Source organism: Gossypium arboreum, chromosome 7 (assembly GCF_025698485.1).
Source record: "Gossypium arboreum isolate Shixiya-1 chromosome 7, ASM2569848v2, whole genome shotgun sequence".
Classification (NCBI taxonomy): Eukaryota; Viridiplantae; Streptophyta; class Magnoliopsida; order Malvales; family Malvaceae; genus Gossypium; species Gossypium arboreum.
The window spans coordinates 74,678,988-74,693,806 of NC_069076.1; the positions used below are offsets into that span (position 1 = coordinate 74,678,988).

The window sequence follows — 14,819 nt, forward strand, 5'->3', positions numbered from 1 at the left end:
TCCAACTTTCAGCTCTATTACAAATTGAACTTAGGCTATAAATACATCAAAATATACAAGTCACACACATATAGTCGATCACTTACTTAAGATTAAGGTTAGCCACACTATGAACGTCACAAGCGAATAAATCCATAAACGGATTTAGGATTTATTTATCTTGGGTCATGTCCAAAGTATTGACATTCCAAACAATCACATTTATGTTTCTATCTTTTGGGAGTTTTTTACTCCGATATCCAAGATAAGGTATCTCCCCATTTGGACTTGATAGACAATGTAATAGTTCTTGAATTTATTTACTCAATTTTGGTTCATCAAACCATTAACCATTTAGATGACCTACTAATATAAGTAGTCTTCTCGTTTATAATCCAACCACATTGTTAGAATTAAGTGACCCAAATTCTTATTTAAATAAAATACGATGGAAAATAAAATAAAAGTAAAATCCATATAGAACTAGACTTCTTTTATTTTATTTTAGAATAAGGTTTTAAACCTTATTAAACTCCATCTATTTTATATTGATTAGGATAAGGTGTTTCAATCCTAATAGAATATGGCTTTGCAAGCCTATAAATAGACATAGTCTATTCCTCTTGTATTTGAGTAAAAATTTTCGACATAGTGAATTTTCTTCTCCTCTGCCGTGGTTTTTTTCCGAAAGGGTTTCCACGTAAAATTTATGTGTTCTTTATTTTTATTTATTTTATTCTATTTATTTTTCACAAATTGGTATCGAGCTTCCGGGTTATTCATCTCGATCACGGTAATGGCGTCTTTGAAGTATGAAATTCATTGTTGGATCGCAACACCGATTTGCGTTGTGGCAAATTAAGATGCAAGCGCTTCTTGCACGATGGATCTAGAGGATGCCCTCGCTAGGATAGATAAGATGCCTTCGACATTAACAGATGAAGAGAAGAAGCGTAAGGATCGAAAGGCATTAACACAATTACATCCGCATTTGTCCAACGAAATTTTGCAGATGTGATGAAAGAGAAAATTGCCATGCATTATGGAAGAGGCTAGAACAAATATGTATGTCGAAAACTCTAACAAGCAAGTTGCATATGAAGCGGCGTCTTTATGCTCATCGTTTGGAGGAAGGTGCGTCAGACACCGAACACTTAACAGTGTTTAAAGAAATTCTCTCAAACTTGGAGGCCATGGAGGTTCAAGATGATAAGAAAGATCTAGGGTTGATTCTACTTTGTTCGTTGCCCTGCCTTATTCAACCTTTAGAGACACGATTTTATATAGCCGAGTCTCTCACAGTTGATGAGGTTTATGATTCTTTAACCTCGTATGATAAGATGAAGCATCTTGTGGTTAAACCCAACTCTCAGGGAGAGGGTCTCATTGTTCGTGGGAGACAAGACCGGAATGTTGATGATGATCGTGGTAGAACACAGGAACGGAATCCTCGTGGTAAATCTAAGGGTAGATCGAAATCTTCAAACAGAGGTAAAACTTGCAACTTCGCAAGAAGAAAGGGCACATTAAATCTGAAAGTGCTATAAGCTACAAAATAAGATTAAAAGGAGGTCATGAATCAAAAGGAAAACAACCGAAAAATTCCGGTGAAGGCGATGTTGTAGAAGACTACAGCGATGGTGAACTTCTAGTTGCTTCATCAATGATTCTAAAGTAAGCGAGGAGTGGATACTTGATTCAGTCGCACCTTCCACATGAGTCCCAATCGGGATTGGTTTACAACTTATGAAACAAGATTCAAGGTGTTGTTTTGATGGGAAATAATGCTTCATGTAAAATCGCAGTGTTGGAACAATTAAAGTTAAGATGTTTGATGGAGTTGTCGAACACTTAGTGACGTGCGGCATGTTCCGAATTGAAAAGAAATTTAATTTCGTTGAGTACTCTTGATTCAAAAGGGTACAAATACACACCGAAAGTGGGGTTTTAAAGATTTCCAAAGGGTCCTTGTTGTGATGAAAGGGCAAAGAAAGATTGCCAAGTTATATGTTTTACTGTGGTTCTATCATTATCGGTGATGCAAATTGCCGCTTCCTCTTCCTTGTCGATGATGATATTACTAAACTTTGGCATATGCGCCTAGGGCATATGAGTGAGAATGGCATGGCGAATTAAGCAAAGAGGACTTCTTAATGGGCAAGGAATTTGCAAACCGAATTTCGTGAGCACCGTGTTTTTGGGAAGCAAAGAGAGTTCGATTCACTAGAGGAATCCATAACACGAAGGAAACGTTGGAGTATATCCATTCGATCTGTGGGGCCGTCCGAGTGCCTTCGAGAGGTGGAGCTAATTATATGCTAACCTTTATTGATGATTTTTCCGAAAAAGTTTGGGCGTTCTTCCCAAGCGAAAAGCGATGTGTTTTCCACATTTAAGTCTTGGAAAATTATGATTGAAAAACAGACGGAAAACAGATAAAATACCTCCGCATGCATAATGGCTTAGAGTTCGCTCGATGAGTTTAATAGATTGTGCAAGTCGGAAGGATCATGAGACACTTGACAGTTCGTCATACTCCACAAAAAAACGGCGTTGCGAAACGAATGAACGAACGATCATGGAGAAGGTTCGATGTATGTTGTCAAATGCCAACTTACCAAGTCATTTTGGGCGTAAGACCTCATCGCATGTTTTTGATCAACCGATCTCCATCCGCTTGCCATTGAGAAAAGACTCCACAAGAGGTATGGTCCGTAATCCCGCTAATTATTCGATTTAAAGATTTTTGGGTGTCCTGCGTATGCTCATGTTGATAATGGAAAATTGGAACCGAGATCCATTAAATGCGTTTTCTTGGTTATAAAGTGGTGTAAAAGGCTATAAGTTATGGTGTCCGAAAATAGAAAAGTTGTGATTAGCGAGAGATGTTGTTTTGATGAAACTGCTATGCTACCTAACTTATCTCTTAAAGACTCTTCCAATAAAGAAAACCAAAAGCGGTGGAGCATCGATTAATACGTAATCAACTCCTCAAGCCAAGACAAAATTGAGAATAGAGTTGCTTCTTCACCGCAATACTCTATCGCCAAAAACAGGACAAGAAGAGAAATTAAACCTCCAAAGAAGTATGCCGAGGTTGATCTAGTTGCTTATGCTTTAAATGTGGTGAAGATATAGATGCGAATCAAGAGCCATTTAATTATTCTGAGGCGATTAGTGTGAAGACTCGAAAAAGTGGATGTTTGCTATGCAAGAGGAGATGGAATCACTCCACAAAAACAGTAACATGGGATCTTGTAAAACTTCCTAAAGGTAAAAAGGTCGTTGTAAATGGGTGTTTAAAAGAAAGAAGGACTCTGGAGTTGAAGAACCCGATATAAAGTAAGGCTTGTTGCAAAGGGTTACAATCAAATTCCGAGTGGACTTCACGATGTGTTCTCTCCAGGTTGTTAAGCATAGTTCGATTCGAGCTTTGCTTGGTATTGTGGCCATGCATGATTTGGAGCTTGAGCGGTTAGATGTAAAACTGCATTTTGCATGGAGAACTTGAGGAAGATATTTACATGCAACAACCAGAGGGTTTTATAGTCTCGAAAAAGAGGACTATGTTTGCTTGCTGAAAAAGTCACTTTACGGTTTGAAACAGTCACCAAAACAAAGGGTACAAGAGGTTTGATTCCTTTATGACTTCTCATGATTTCAAAAGAAGTAGTTTTGACAGTTGTGTCTACTTTAAGAAAAACAGTGATGGTTCTTTTGTGTATCTACTTCTTTATGTTGATGACATGTTGATAGCGAAGAAAAGATAAAGAGAGATAAGAAAGGTTAAAGCCCAACTAAGTGAAGAATTTGAGATGAAAGATTTAGGACCAGCAAAGAAGATACTTGGTATGGAGATTCTCGAGATAGAAAAGCAAGTAAATTGTACCTAAGTCGAAGGGGTACATTGAGAAAGTTCTTTGCGTGTTCAATATGCAGAGTGCTAAGCTCGTTAGTACTCCTTTAGCGACCCATTTCGACTTTCATCGGCCTTATCTCCTCAATCGATAATGAGATTGAGTACATGTCACATGTTCCATACTCTAGTGCGAGGGATCTCTCATGTATGCTATGGTTTGTTCACGCCCGATTTATCATATGCAACAAGGTCAGTTAGCGATACATGGCGAATCTCGGTAAAGAACACCGGAAAGCGCTTCGATGGATTTTAAGATACTTACGAGGCACTACTAATGTTTGCTTACAGCTTTGGAAGAACTAAAGATGGAGTTATAGGGTATGTTGATGCTGATTTTGCTGGAGACCTTGATAGAAGAAGATCTCTCACAAAGTTACGTCTTTACAATCGGAGGTTGTGCAATTAGTTGGAAAGCCACTTTGCAAACTACATACGCTTTGTCTACCAATCAAGCCGAGTACATGGCGATTCTCGAGGCTTGTAAAGAAGCTATTTGGTTGAAGGGACTATTCATGAACTCAATGAAGACCTTCAAATCAAGACAATATTTTGTGACAATCAGTGCCATCTTTCTTACAAAAGATCAAATGTTTCATGAGAGAACAAAACACATTGATATTCGGTATCATTTTGTTCGTGATATTATTGCTCGTGGTGATATTGTTGTGAGCAAAATTAGCACTCATGAAAATCTTGCAGATATGATGACTAAGTCACTTCCTATAACCAAGTTTGAGCATTGCTTAGACTTGGTTGGTGTTCATTGTTGAAGTTAAACCCTTAAGGGGTTTTTGGAAGAGGTGAAGAACTTGTTTATTGAAAGTTCGCGATGAAGAACTTGTTCATTGAGAATTTGTGTCAAGGTGGAGATTGTTAGAATTAAGTGACCCAAATTCTTATTTAAATAAAATACGATGGAAAATAAAATAAAAGTAAAATCCATATAGAACTAGACTTCTTTTATTTTATTTTAGAATAAGGTTTTAAACCTTATTAAACTCCATCTATTTTATATTGATTAGATAAGGTGTTTCAATCCTACTAGAATATGGCTTTGCAAGCCTATAAATAGACATAGTCTATTCCTCTTGTATTTGAGTAAAATTTTTTCGACATAGTGAATTTTCTTCTCCTCTGCCTGTGGTTTTTTTCCCGAAGGGTTTCCACGTAAAATTTATGTGTTCTTTATTTTTATTTATTTTATTCTATTTATTTTTCACACACATAATGTAACTTAATAAGAGTTAAGTGTTATATAATTAGGGAGTCAATATTTGTTTGATCATTTTGTTTTATGCAAAAACCATAAAGGAAAAATAAAATGATATTAATGTGAATAATAGAAATTTTATTAAACTAATCTGTTCTAAAATTACTTGTGTATATGACAAAAACTATACTAAAGAGTACTAGATCCAAACATTGTGTTCTATTGGAGTTTGTTTTAATTTCAATGTAATTATATATCTACAAAAATTAAAATTTTACATGTGAATATAAATTAGGTAATATGTAAGTATTAGTGGCTATTTTTTAGATTTAAGACTAAATTAACATAATGTGTAAACTTTGAGGCTGCATTTTTATTATGCAAATTTTAAAAGCTATCATGTCGTTATTTGAATGGAAGGTAACTGAAAAAGAAACAAAAGAAAAATTAAATTATTATTTTGTAACTTCCCATAATTGAGTGAGTATTTAATGAAAATTATTAAAAATCCTTATAATAGTTTCCTTTCACTGTCTCAGCCCCCAAACAATGTTACGTTTTGGAACCTTTAAGTAGATTTAGGGTTGATGTTATTGAAAATCGTACTATGCATTTTTATCTTTTTCTTGAATTTTCTTTATATCTGCACAAATTAGAGAGATATTGGAGAAGGCAGGATTAGCGCAAGAGAGTTTGGCATCAAATGTTGCTAATTTGTTGAATATTCCGAACTTAGTAGGCGGATTGCTTTCTACTTACATCCATAAATATGGAATTTAGTTAAATCATTTGTTATATGGAACAAATAATTAGTATTTCTAAATTCATAAGAATGCTAAAATCTAAAACCTGAAGTAGTTATTTATTAAATAATTTATTTCCATTTTAATTTTCTTAACTGATCCTTGTGTTTAAGTTGGACTGCTTCCAACTTGCCTTTTGCAATTTGCTCTTTACATCTATTATCTTGGAAGCTTAAATTGTCAAGTCCTGTTTCTATGACCTTAATCTCTTTGGTAAATTATGAGTAATGTTGAACCATGGAAGGTTGTTTCACTACTTCTGCCACTCAGATTTGGCTTGTTATGTATACATATATACGCACACGTTATATGTGAGTGTGTATGGTATAATGAGAATTAAAATTTGATGTCTAGGTTGTTTATTCATTTTCTTTTTGTCATAATTGTTTCTTACAGTTATATGACACAGGTTGGATTAAGGCTTGATGTTCTGAGGGAGGTTTTTGTATTCATGGTACTTTCACTGTTTCACTTTTTCTCTTTCGAATCTTTATTATTTACTACTGTGAAAGGTTAACTAAACAAATGATAGATGAAATTTCCATTACACGAAGAAGGGGTTGAGCCAAACTCCAAGATCCAACATCCATAGCAGAAGAAACAAATTTCCATTACAAGACTCCGTATAGTACGACCAAAATAATATATAGAGAGGTTTTGGCAAGCCAGGGTACATAATCAACCTCTTTATTTTTCAACTAAAAACAATACTAAATTCAGCAAGAGAAACTAGTCAAACATCATCCAAACAATTAGCCACTACATAAGTTTCATGGAGTTTCGAAATATATCCCTCTAGTTGTTATCCCACCAGAATCGGGACTGAAGTTGGTTAACGATATTCTTATCCAGTTGGAAGGCTTTGGCAAGAACATCAGGATTGATGGCGGGGTCTGAGCCAAACACTGCATTTGCAATGGTGATAACCCCCGGGTTCTGGCTACTAAGAGCGGCAAAGGCAACTGCATTGGTATGCCCTATGTTGAATTGGAAGTGAACCAGACCTTCCGGGAAAACAAAGACATCTCCAGGGTGCAGGACTTTGGTGAAGAGACGGTTATCCATGTTCGATGTAACAAAACCGACATAAAGTGTGCCCTCCACAACGACTAGAATTTCAGTGGCACGAGGGTGGGTGTGAGGAGGGTTTAGGCCACCATAAGGTGCGTAGTCAATTCGAACAAGAGATATGCCAAGAGTGTTAAGTCCTGGTATTTGTTGAACATTGGCTGGAGTGACCATTGATCCGACTTGGTTTGATGTATTTCCTGGAATGTTGAGCCTTGAAAGGTAAAAGTCTTCTGCTTTGGCAAGCTTTGGGTCCTTGCAGAACTTGCCATTAACAAAAACTGCGTAAATGCAAAGTAAAAATATTATTAAGAGTCGAAACAAATATATTGCAAAGATAGAGTTTCAAAGAAAACAAATAACTAAAGAACACACCACCATCTTTAGTATCATTAATTGCTACACAAAAGTCTTGAAGAGGACTTGGATCTGAAGCTGAGACAAGTTTAGAAGCCAAAGCCAAGAGCACAAATGCTACAAGGAATTGAACACCTTTCATTGCTGTAAGTACCAAACCTAAGCTCGATTATATTCTTGTAAGAATTGTTAGTATATGAGGGGTGAGAAATCTAGTTTGAAAGCATGTCTATTTATAGATTCTAGCCGCACTGCAGGTCCATTATCATTTTCATTCTTTATTCCAATTTTAAAAATGGAAACAGATGAAAGATTTACCAAGTCTGTAATGAATTACTGTTTTCTAAAGAAATGTGAATGACTCATTCTTCAACCGCTATGTGCCATTATACATTGCAATGGAACTGGTCTTCTTTGTTCTGTAAATACTCTATTGACTTCAAACAAAAAAAAAAAAAAAAATCCAATTATGGTGTTTCCACTTTCTAGCTTAAGTTTTTGAACTGGATTAGGGTGTCCATGTATATCTTTAGATTGAACGGTTCATAAAACCACAAGTATTGAATCTTTCTAAGGTCCTTTCTTGCAAATACTTTGTAACTCAATTCTGCTATTTTATTTGATTTAATTAATAGATCCCGAAGGTGGTAAATAAGCCGGCCTGGAAACACAATTTCTCGAATTCATTGTTACAATAAAATAGAGGTAAGTATACTTTTATACAGTCTTGCATGCATGAAAATCCTTACATGCCAGCATCCTATCGTAAGAATGACTGTAAAATATGCAAATTTCTGTATTTGAATGGAGGGATTATGTTTGAACACTGCCAAATGGCAAAATGTTGTCAACCTGGACGTGTTAACATTACTTAAATTACATTATTATATGGCCTGGAGTGCGTTAGCAACCTTGTATACCTGCTAAAGTCAACCTTCGAATGGATCAAGTTGTATTAAGTGCTGCATAAGATATAATTTAATTGACAGAATTGACTACTTCCATGACAAAGATACTGATGTAAGCATAGGAAGTGGGATTCCGGTGAAGAGACCAGGGTAGTAGTTGAAGATAATTCATCAGATTTTAAAATAATAATAATAATGCAATAGACTTGGTAAGACTTTCATTTGCTCCATGAAAATGAAAAAACATAGACTAGTTCAAAGATTGTAATATATAAATAGTCATGTTCTCTAGCAGAGTTCCTCATCCTTTCCAAACTCAAACAATTTTAAGCTACAAAATTACGTTTATCACAATGAAAAGTGCTCATTTCATCCTAGCATTTTGTCTTTTGGCTCTAGCTTCCCCATTAGCCTACGCATCTGATCCTAGTTCTCTCCAAGACTTCTGCGTAGCCATCGGCGACCACAAGGATGGTGGTAAGTTTTGTTTTTTATCTCTTGTTCTTAAAATTGTGTTTCAAATATAACAACCTATTATCATGCATGCTACATGGAAATAACTTTCTTCTTTTCATTTATGCAGTGTTTGTTAATGGGAAGTTCTGCAAGGATCCAAAGCTTGCCAAAGCAGAAGACTTCTATTATTCAGGGCTCAACATTCCTAGAAACACATCAAATCCGGTAGGATCCACTGTGACTCCCGTCAATGTTGCTCAAATACCGGGACTCAATACTCTTGGCATCTCATTGGTTCGAATTGACTATGGACCAAATGGTGGCCTAAACCCCCCTCACACTCACCCTCGTGCCACCGAAATCCTAGTCGTTGTCGAGGGCACACTCTATGTTGGCTTTGTGACATCCAACACCGATAATCGTCTCATTACCAAGGTCCTATACCCTGGAGATGTATTTGTTTTCCCAATTGGCCTCATTCACTTCCAGTTCAATGTGGGAAAAACCAAGGCCGTTGCCTTCGCTGGTTTGAGCAGCCAGAATCCTGGTGTCATTACAATAGCCAATGCAGTGTTCGGACCAAATCCATCTATTAATCCTGATATCCTTGTCAAAGCTTTCCAATTGGACAAAAATGTGGTGAAAAAACTTCAATCAAAATTTTGGTGGGCTAACAATTAGGGCAGCTATAAATTATATCACCATATTTACTTGGAATCAGGTAGATAATTTGTTTGAAATGATATTTGACATGTTTCCTCTTTGTAGTTTGAACTTTTTTTTTTCTTTTTGGAAAAGAATCAATAAAAAATGATTAGCCTATGTACCCTATAAGCCTCATTGTTACAATTATGAAAGTTTTCAATTTAGTTACTAATATTTTAGATTATTTCTATTTTGGTTATTCATATTTTTGATTGTTTCTATTTTAGTCACTTTTTGTTAAATAGCAAACAATTTCTATTTTAATCTCTCTTTACTAAATGGTAAATAGGAGTGATGATGTGACCTTTTCTATTTGGTATAATAACATATTTAATCTTCAATATTCACATATTCTATCAATTTGAGACTCAAACATATGTCATTAAAATCTAATTAAATAAAAACTTATAATAATATTTATATTAATATTAAAAATTATATTAATATTACATTAAATATAAATGTCATTAATTTTTAATATTTATAAATTTTCTTATTTAATTAGATTTTAATGACATGTGTTTTAGGATCAAATTGATAGAATTTATAAATGTATAGAGTGTTGGATTTATTGAATTAGTTAGAATTAAGTTTAAATTGATAAAATAGAATACTTAAATTTTAACTAATTCATAAGAAAATTTATAAAATATATATAAATTTTAAAATTATTTTAGAATTATAAAATTCATAAAAAATTTATACAATTTTTAGAATACTTAATTTTTTTAAAAATATATGAACAATTTAAAATCTACTCAATTATTCAAGAAAATGTAACTCTTCTCCCACCTTTATTCTATGATTTCTAACTTTCACTAAGTAGATGAAACTCTAAACATGTGTTTTCTCTCTATTCAAATAATTGTGCAAACTTTGAAGAGTTAAAGGTTTGACAAAATTAAATTGTAACGCACTAAATTTGACCCGATAATTGGATCCAAGTATGATGTGTCATAACTTAAAATCAGACTATTCTTAAACAAATCATTCAGTGGAAGCTTGTAAAACTTTACAAATTTACGAGTATAAAACATGTGATGACTATTACTTTATAAAGGTTTCAATGTACATCATTGGCGTTTTAAAATAGAGTTCAATTCATTTGGCGGATAAGTTCAAATAAATAGGTTCATGCAGAAATTATAATAATTAAATTCAAACATTGAAAGTTAAGAATATTCTTGTAAAAAGATAGTGTCTTAACAAAATAATATATCGTTATACAAAATAGTTTCAAAAATACATTTACAATCCACCCCCAAAGGTTATGCATGATACAGGACAAAACAGTCAAATTACAATAGCAACAGTGCTTTGGCGTAGTCCCAAATTTTAGTTGTTTGTTTTGAAACCTTATGTAATTTTGGTTTAGTTACATATTGGTACGTAATTTAGGCGCTATTGGTTATTTTTTTATGAATTTATTTTAAGTTTATGTTGACAATTTAATGATATGCATGAAGTAAGAAAGTACTCTCATTTTAGTGAGATGCGTAAGTTTTCGTTTAATTAATGTTTGAACATAAAATTGCATGTTTTGAATGTATTTTAATATGTTTAATATGTTGCTAAAATTAACTTTGTTTAAAATAATAAAACAGTAAAGCAAGATAGTAAAATGAATTCTCTCTGTGAAAATTATGTTTGGAGATAACTCTGTGGAAGGCTTAATCCTTAAGAAAGTTCGCTTTAAGGATAAAGATAAAGATAAGAGCGTGATTAGGGATTTGTTGGTAGATCTGATTGAATAACTAACAATTTCTTAGAAAGACAAATTAGTTAGTCATTCATCCAACATTGTTGGGAAAGGTTTAGAGGAGACTGAGGATTTTGATTTACTATATGGAGATATCTAGAAGTCCATTTTCAATGGTATTCCCTCAATCAAATTCTCAAATAGGATTCATCAAATTCTTATTAGGGATATGGACAATACTGTGATCTTGAAACTCCTTGGACATAACATTGGTTTCTCGGTATTATAGAATGAAATTTACAGCTTATGGAAGCCCTCATCGCTGTTCCATCTTATGGATATTGAGAATAGATGCTTCTTGACCAAATTTAACAACAAACTTAACTGTGAAAACGTTCTCTTAGAAGGACCTCGGATTATTTCTGGTCAATATCTAACAGTGTAACAATGGATAGTGTCTTTTAATCCAACACAAACATTTTCGAGCGTGGTAATGTCGTGGATCAAATTTTCGGGTTTGTCAGGTTACATGTATAAGCGTAAGATTTTGGTGGAAATAGGGGGAATGATTAGCAAGGTAGCTAAATTGGATATGAATACAGATAACAGGGCAAGAGAAAGATTTACACGTATGGTTGTGTATGTAAACTTAGATAAACTTTTGGTGTCACAAATTTTAATTAATGGAAAAATCCAGAGAGTTAAATATGAATTCTTACCAACGATATGTGTTCATTATGGAATATATGGTCATGTGAAGGATGCCTGTCCTTTTAGGGTCTCTAAACCCAACCCTAAAAAGAATTTACCATTATCTAAAACGCTACTAGAAGCTGTAAGTATGGCCGTTGATGGAATGGGTGAGAATGGTGAAACATACAGACCATGGATGTTTGTTGAGAATAAATCATGGTGGAAATTGAAGGATTTATCATAGATAAGCACTGGAATTATGACAAAAAATGAGGGGTCTCGTTTTAAGGCTCTGACAGGTATGGAAGCTAACTTTGGAATCAACTCTGGTGATAGAGATGAGGTATTGAATAATCTGCGTAAAAAGAGGAAGGAAATATTACCCAGAGACAATCAAGATGTTGAGGTCTTCCATCACAATTCAAGCCATTTGGAAAGTAGGGCTCAGAATAGAGGCCCACTTAATGAATTAGGCTTTAAGAAATTGGCAGGTCCTTCAAGGCTTAAAAAGAATGCTAGTGGGTCAGTTGTTGTACCCGTTTTGTCCAGGAAGTTGGTAGATGATCTAAGAACAATGTATTCTAGGGCTTCTGAGGGCCTAAGAGAGAACAATTTGTTGATGGTTAATAAATAAGATAAAGGGAGTGAGCCATCTAATGGGTTAGTGGAAAATAGGGATTCTTCCTTGACGGGTTGGGTTGTGGAGGAACCTGGTAAGGATTATATGATTGCAAAAGCTTCTAAAATCAATGGTCGGGTTGAGGATGATGGTATTGCTAGTTCGGGCTTAAGCATTTCCACAGGCTGTGGTGGCGATATCTCGAAATCTTTCTTTCATCCAATGATAGCATCAGAAGGATCGATAGACATTATCATATCTAAAACGGTAAGCGATTTTGAGCCCAGTGATAATACTCTAGAACGACATATTTTATGTGCTAATTGCATGTTTATTTTGAGTATGATCCTACTAATTTGGGTTATTTTATGATATTTTATCTTTTAGGGACTAAATTGGAGGCAAAAGGAAATTTAAAGGCAAAAAGTGTGAATTTGAAGATATAATGGGCCAACATGCAAAGAAAGAGAGAAGTGGTGCCAAAAATACAAACATGGAAGACCCAATGACTAAAATACAAAATAAGAGATTTTATAGCACAAGACCCTATTTTAATTTCAATTATATTAGGATAATTATTAAGAATTTTTATTTAGATTTAATTTTAGGATTTATTTTCATTTATCTTTAATTATCTTTATTTATTTGTATTTATCTTTTAGAATTTAATTAGGAATAGACTAGGTTTTCTAGTACTATAAATAGGGGATGGAGTGGCACATATTGGACATCTTTTTTTTTTCTATAAACGCTCCCTCTCCCAAAAGCTCTGTCTTTTGTACTCTCCATATTTTCTTTAATAAAAATCTAATTTCTATTATATTTATTTCTTCCCAAAAATCATGAGCCACTAAACCAATCTAGCCGAAGGTTGTCGAAATTCTCCAAAAAAGGTTCATGAGGCTTAGAATTCGCGCTTAGCCTTCTCAACAGGGTATTCATCGCTTCTCCGCGTTACAGGGCTGATGCTTTCGTCCATGTCCCTTAATAGGTAATCTTTTCAACTTGTGCAAGGAACGGCCGCTTTGTATGTTTTGAGAAAGTTGCACAGTCGGTTCATTGGCTTTCTGTGTCAGAGGGTGGCGAATCCAAAAGACAAAATGGCGTGGTATTCGCCTTTGGGAAGTGATGATCTAGCAGAAGATAGTTCCACAAAAGCGATTATTAGCTAGAGTCAGGTTCCGCCAAATCTTAAGTCTAAATTCTTGGAGCTGGTGGTCGTAAGCGTCCTCTTCCACTATAATTGGCTTATCCTGCTCGAGAAGAGTTACTAAAAAGCCAAGGATTGAATCCAAAGCCGATCGAGACAACCGGAAGCTGAAATCTCACTACATAAGAAACTCTCTTTTCCTCAAACTCTGTTTATTTTTATATTCTTCATTTTAATTTTCGTAATTTATTTAATTTCGCAATTTCAATACGACTTTAAATTTTGTTTTTATTTTATTTCAAAATTATTAATACTGTCTTTTTTTATTTTTCAGGAACGCAGGTTTTCTTGGCCAAGAAATTGTTTAGGATTTCAAAAAACAAGCATTCGTGCAATCCGGTCCCTGAGGATTCGACCCTACTTTCCTTTACTGTTCTTTTTCATTATTTTGTAGGAAATAGGATATATTTGGTGCTCTCAAAGACGCATCAAATTTTGGCGCTGTTGTCGGGGATCGGTAACGTACTAATCTTATTTTTTGTTTCTTATGACCAGATCTACTCTAGGTACTCTTGCGTTTGATTCAGAGATTGAAAAGACTGCGAGAGCTAATCACAAGGAAAAAAAGCTAAGGAAAAAGCAGTCAGCGGTGGTTGGGACTCAAAGTAATCCACCGTCAGAAATCAGAATCGACGACGAAATAGAGTTTAGGGTTAATAAAAACCCTACTCAAACTTTTGAAGGCGAAAAAGTAGAAGTCGATTCCCTAAAAGAAGTGCTTAATGCTAGGGTTGACGAAAACCCTAATTTAGCACCTCAACCTATGGCTCAAATAATTCGGCAACTGGCTGAAGCTCCAGCAGAACAACTGCCACTATGCATTGCGTATCCTACTATGGATACTGATTTTGAATTAAAGTCAGGCTTGATCCAGTTACTGCCAACTTTTCAGGGGTTACAAAACGAAAATCCCCACAAGTATTTGAAAGAATTCCATATGGTTTACCTTAGTATGAAACCTTAGGGGGTAACTGAGGATCAAATTAAACTGCATGCTTTCCCTTTTTCCTTAGCAGATTCTGCTAGGGAATGGTTATTTTATTTACCTCCTGGATCTATAACGACTTGGGCTGATCTGTCTCGTTTGTTTCTCAACAGGTTTTTTTCAGCGTCGCGTGCAGCTGAGTTAAGAAGAGAAATCGTGGGTATAAGGCAAAAAGACGCAGAGTCTTTGTATGACTATTGGAAACGAT

The 14,819-nt window shown here is 34.7% G+C and overlaps 2 protein-coding genes across 2 annotated transcripts; one reads left to right on the top strand and one right to left on the bottom strand.

Moving 5' to 3' along the window:
- Nucleotides 1–6,351: 6,351 nt before the first annotated feature.
- LOC108463259 (germin-like protein subfamily 1 member 14) lies at nucleotides 6,352–7,536 on the bottom strand. Its single transcript, XM_017763205.2, has 2 exons — nucleotides 7,355–7,536; nucleotides 6,352–7,260 (listed from the first exon to the last, which is right to left on the bottom strand). Exons 1-2 carry the CDS (start codon nucleotides 7,476–7,478, stop codon nucleotides 6,707–6,709), a joined length of 678 nt encoding a protein of 225 aa, XP_017618694.1. The 5' UTR covers nucleotides 7,479–7,536; the 3' UTR covers nucleotides 6,352–6,706.
- Nucleotides 7,537–8,551: 1,015 nt separating this feature from the next.
- Nucleotides 8,552–9,647, top strand: LOC108463260 (germin-like protein subfamily 1 member 14). The gene is made up of 2 exons (XM_017763210.2): nucleotides 8,552–8,721; nucleotides 8,828–9,647. Exons 1-2 carry the CDS (start codon nucleotides 8,598–8,600, stop codon nucleotides 9,379–9,381), a joined length of 678 nt encoding a protein of 225 aa, XP_017618699.1. The 5' UTR covers nucleotides 8,552–8,597; the 3' UTR covers nucleotides 9,382–9,647.
- The last annotated feature ends 5,172 nt before the right edge of the window (nucleotides 9,648–14,819 follow it).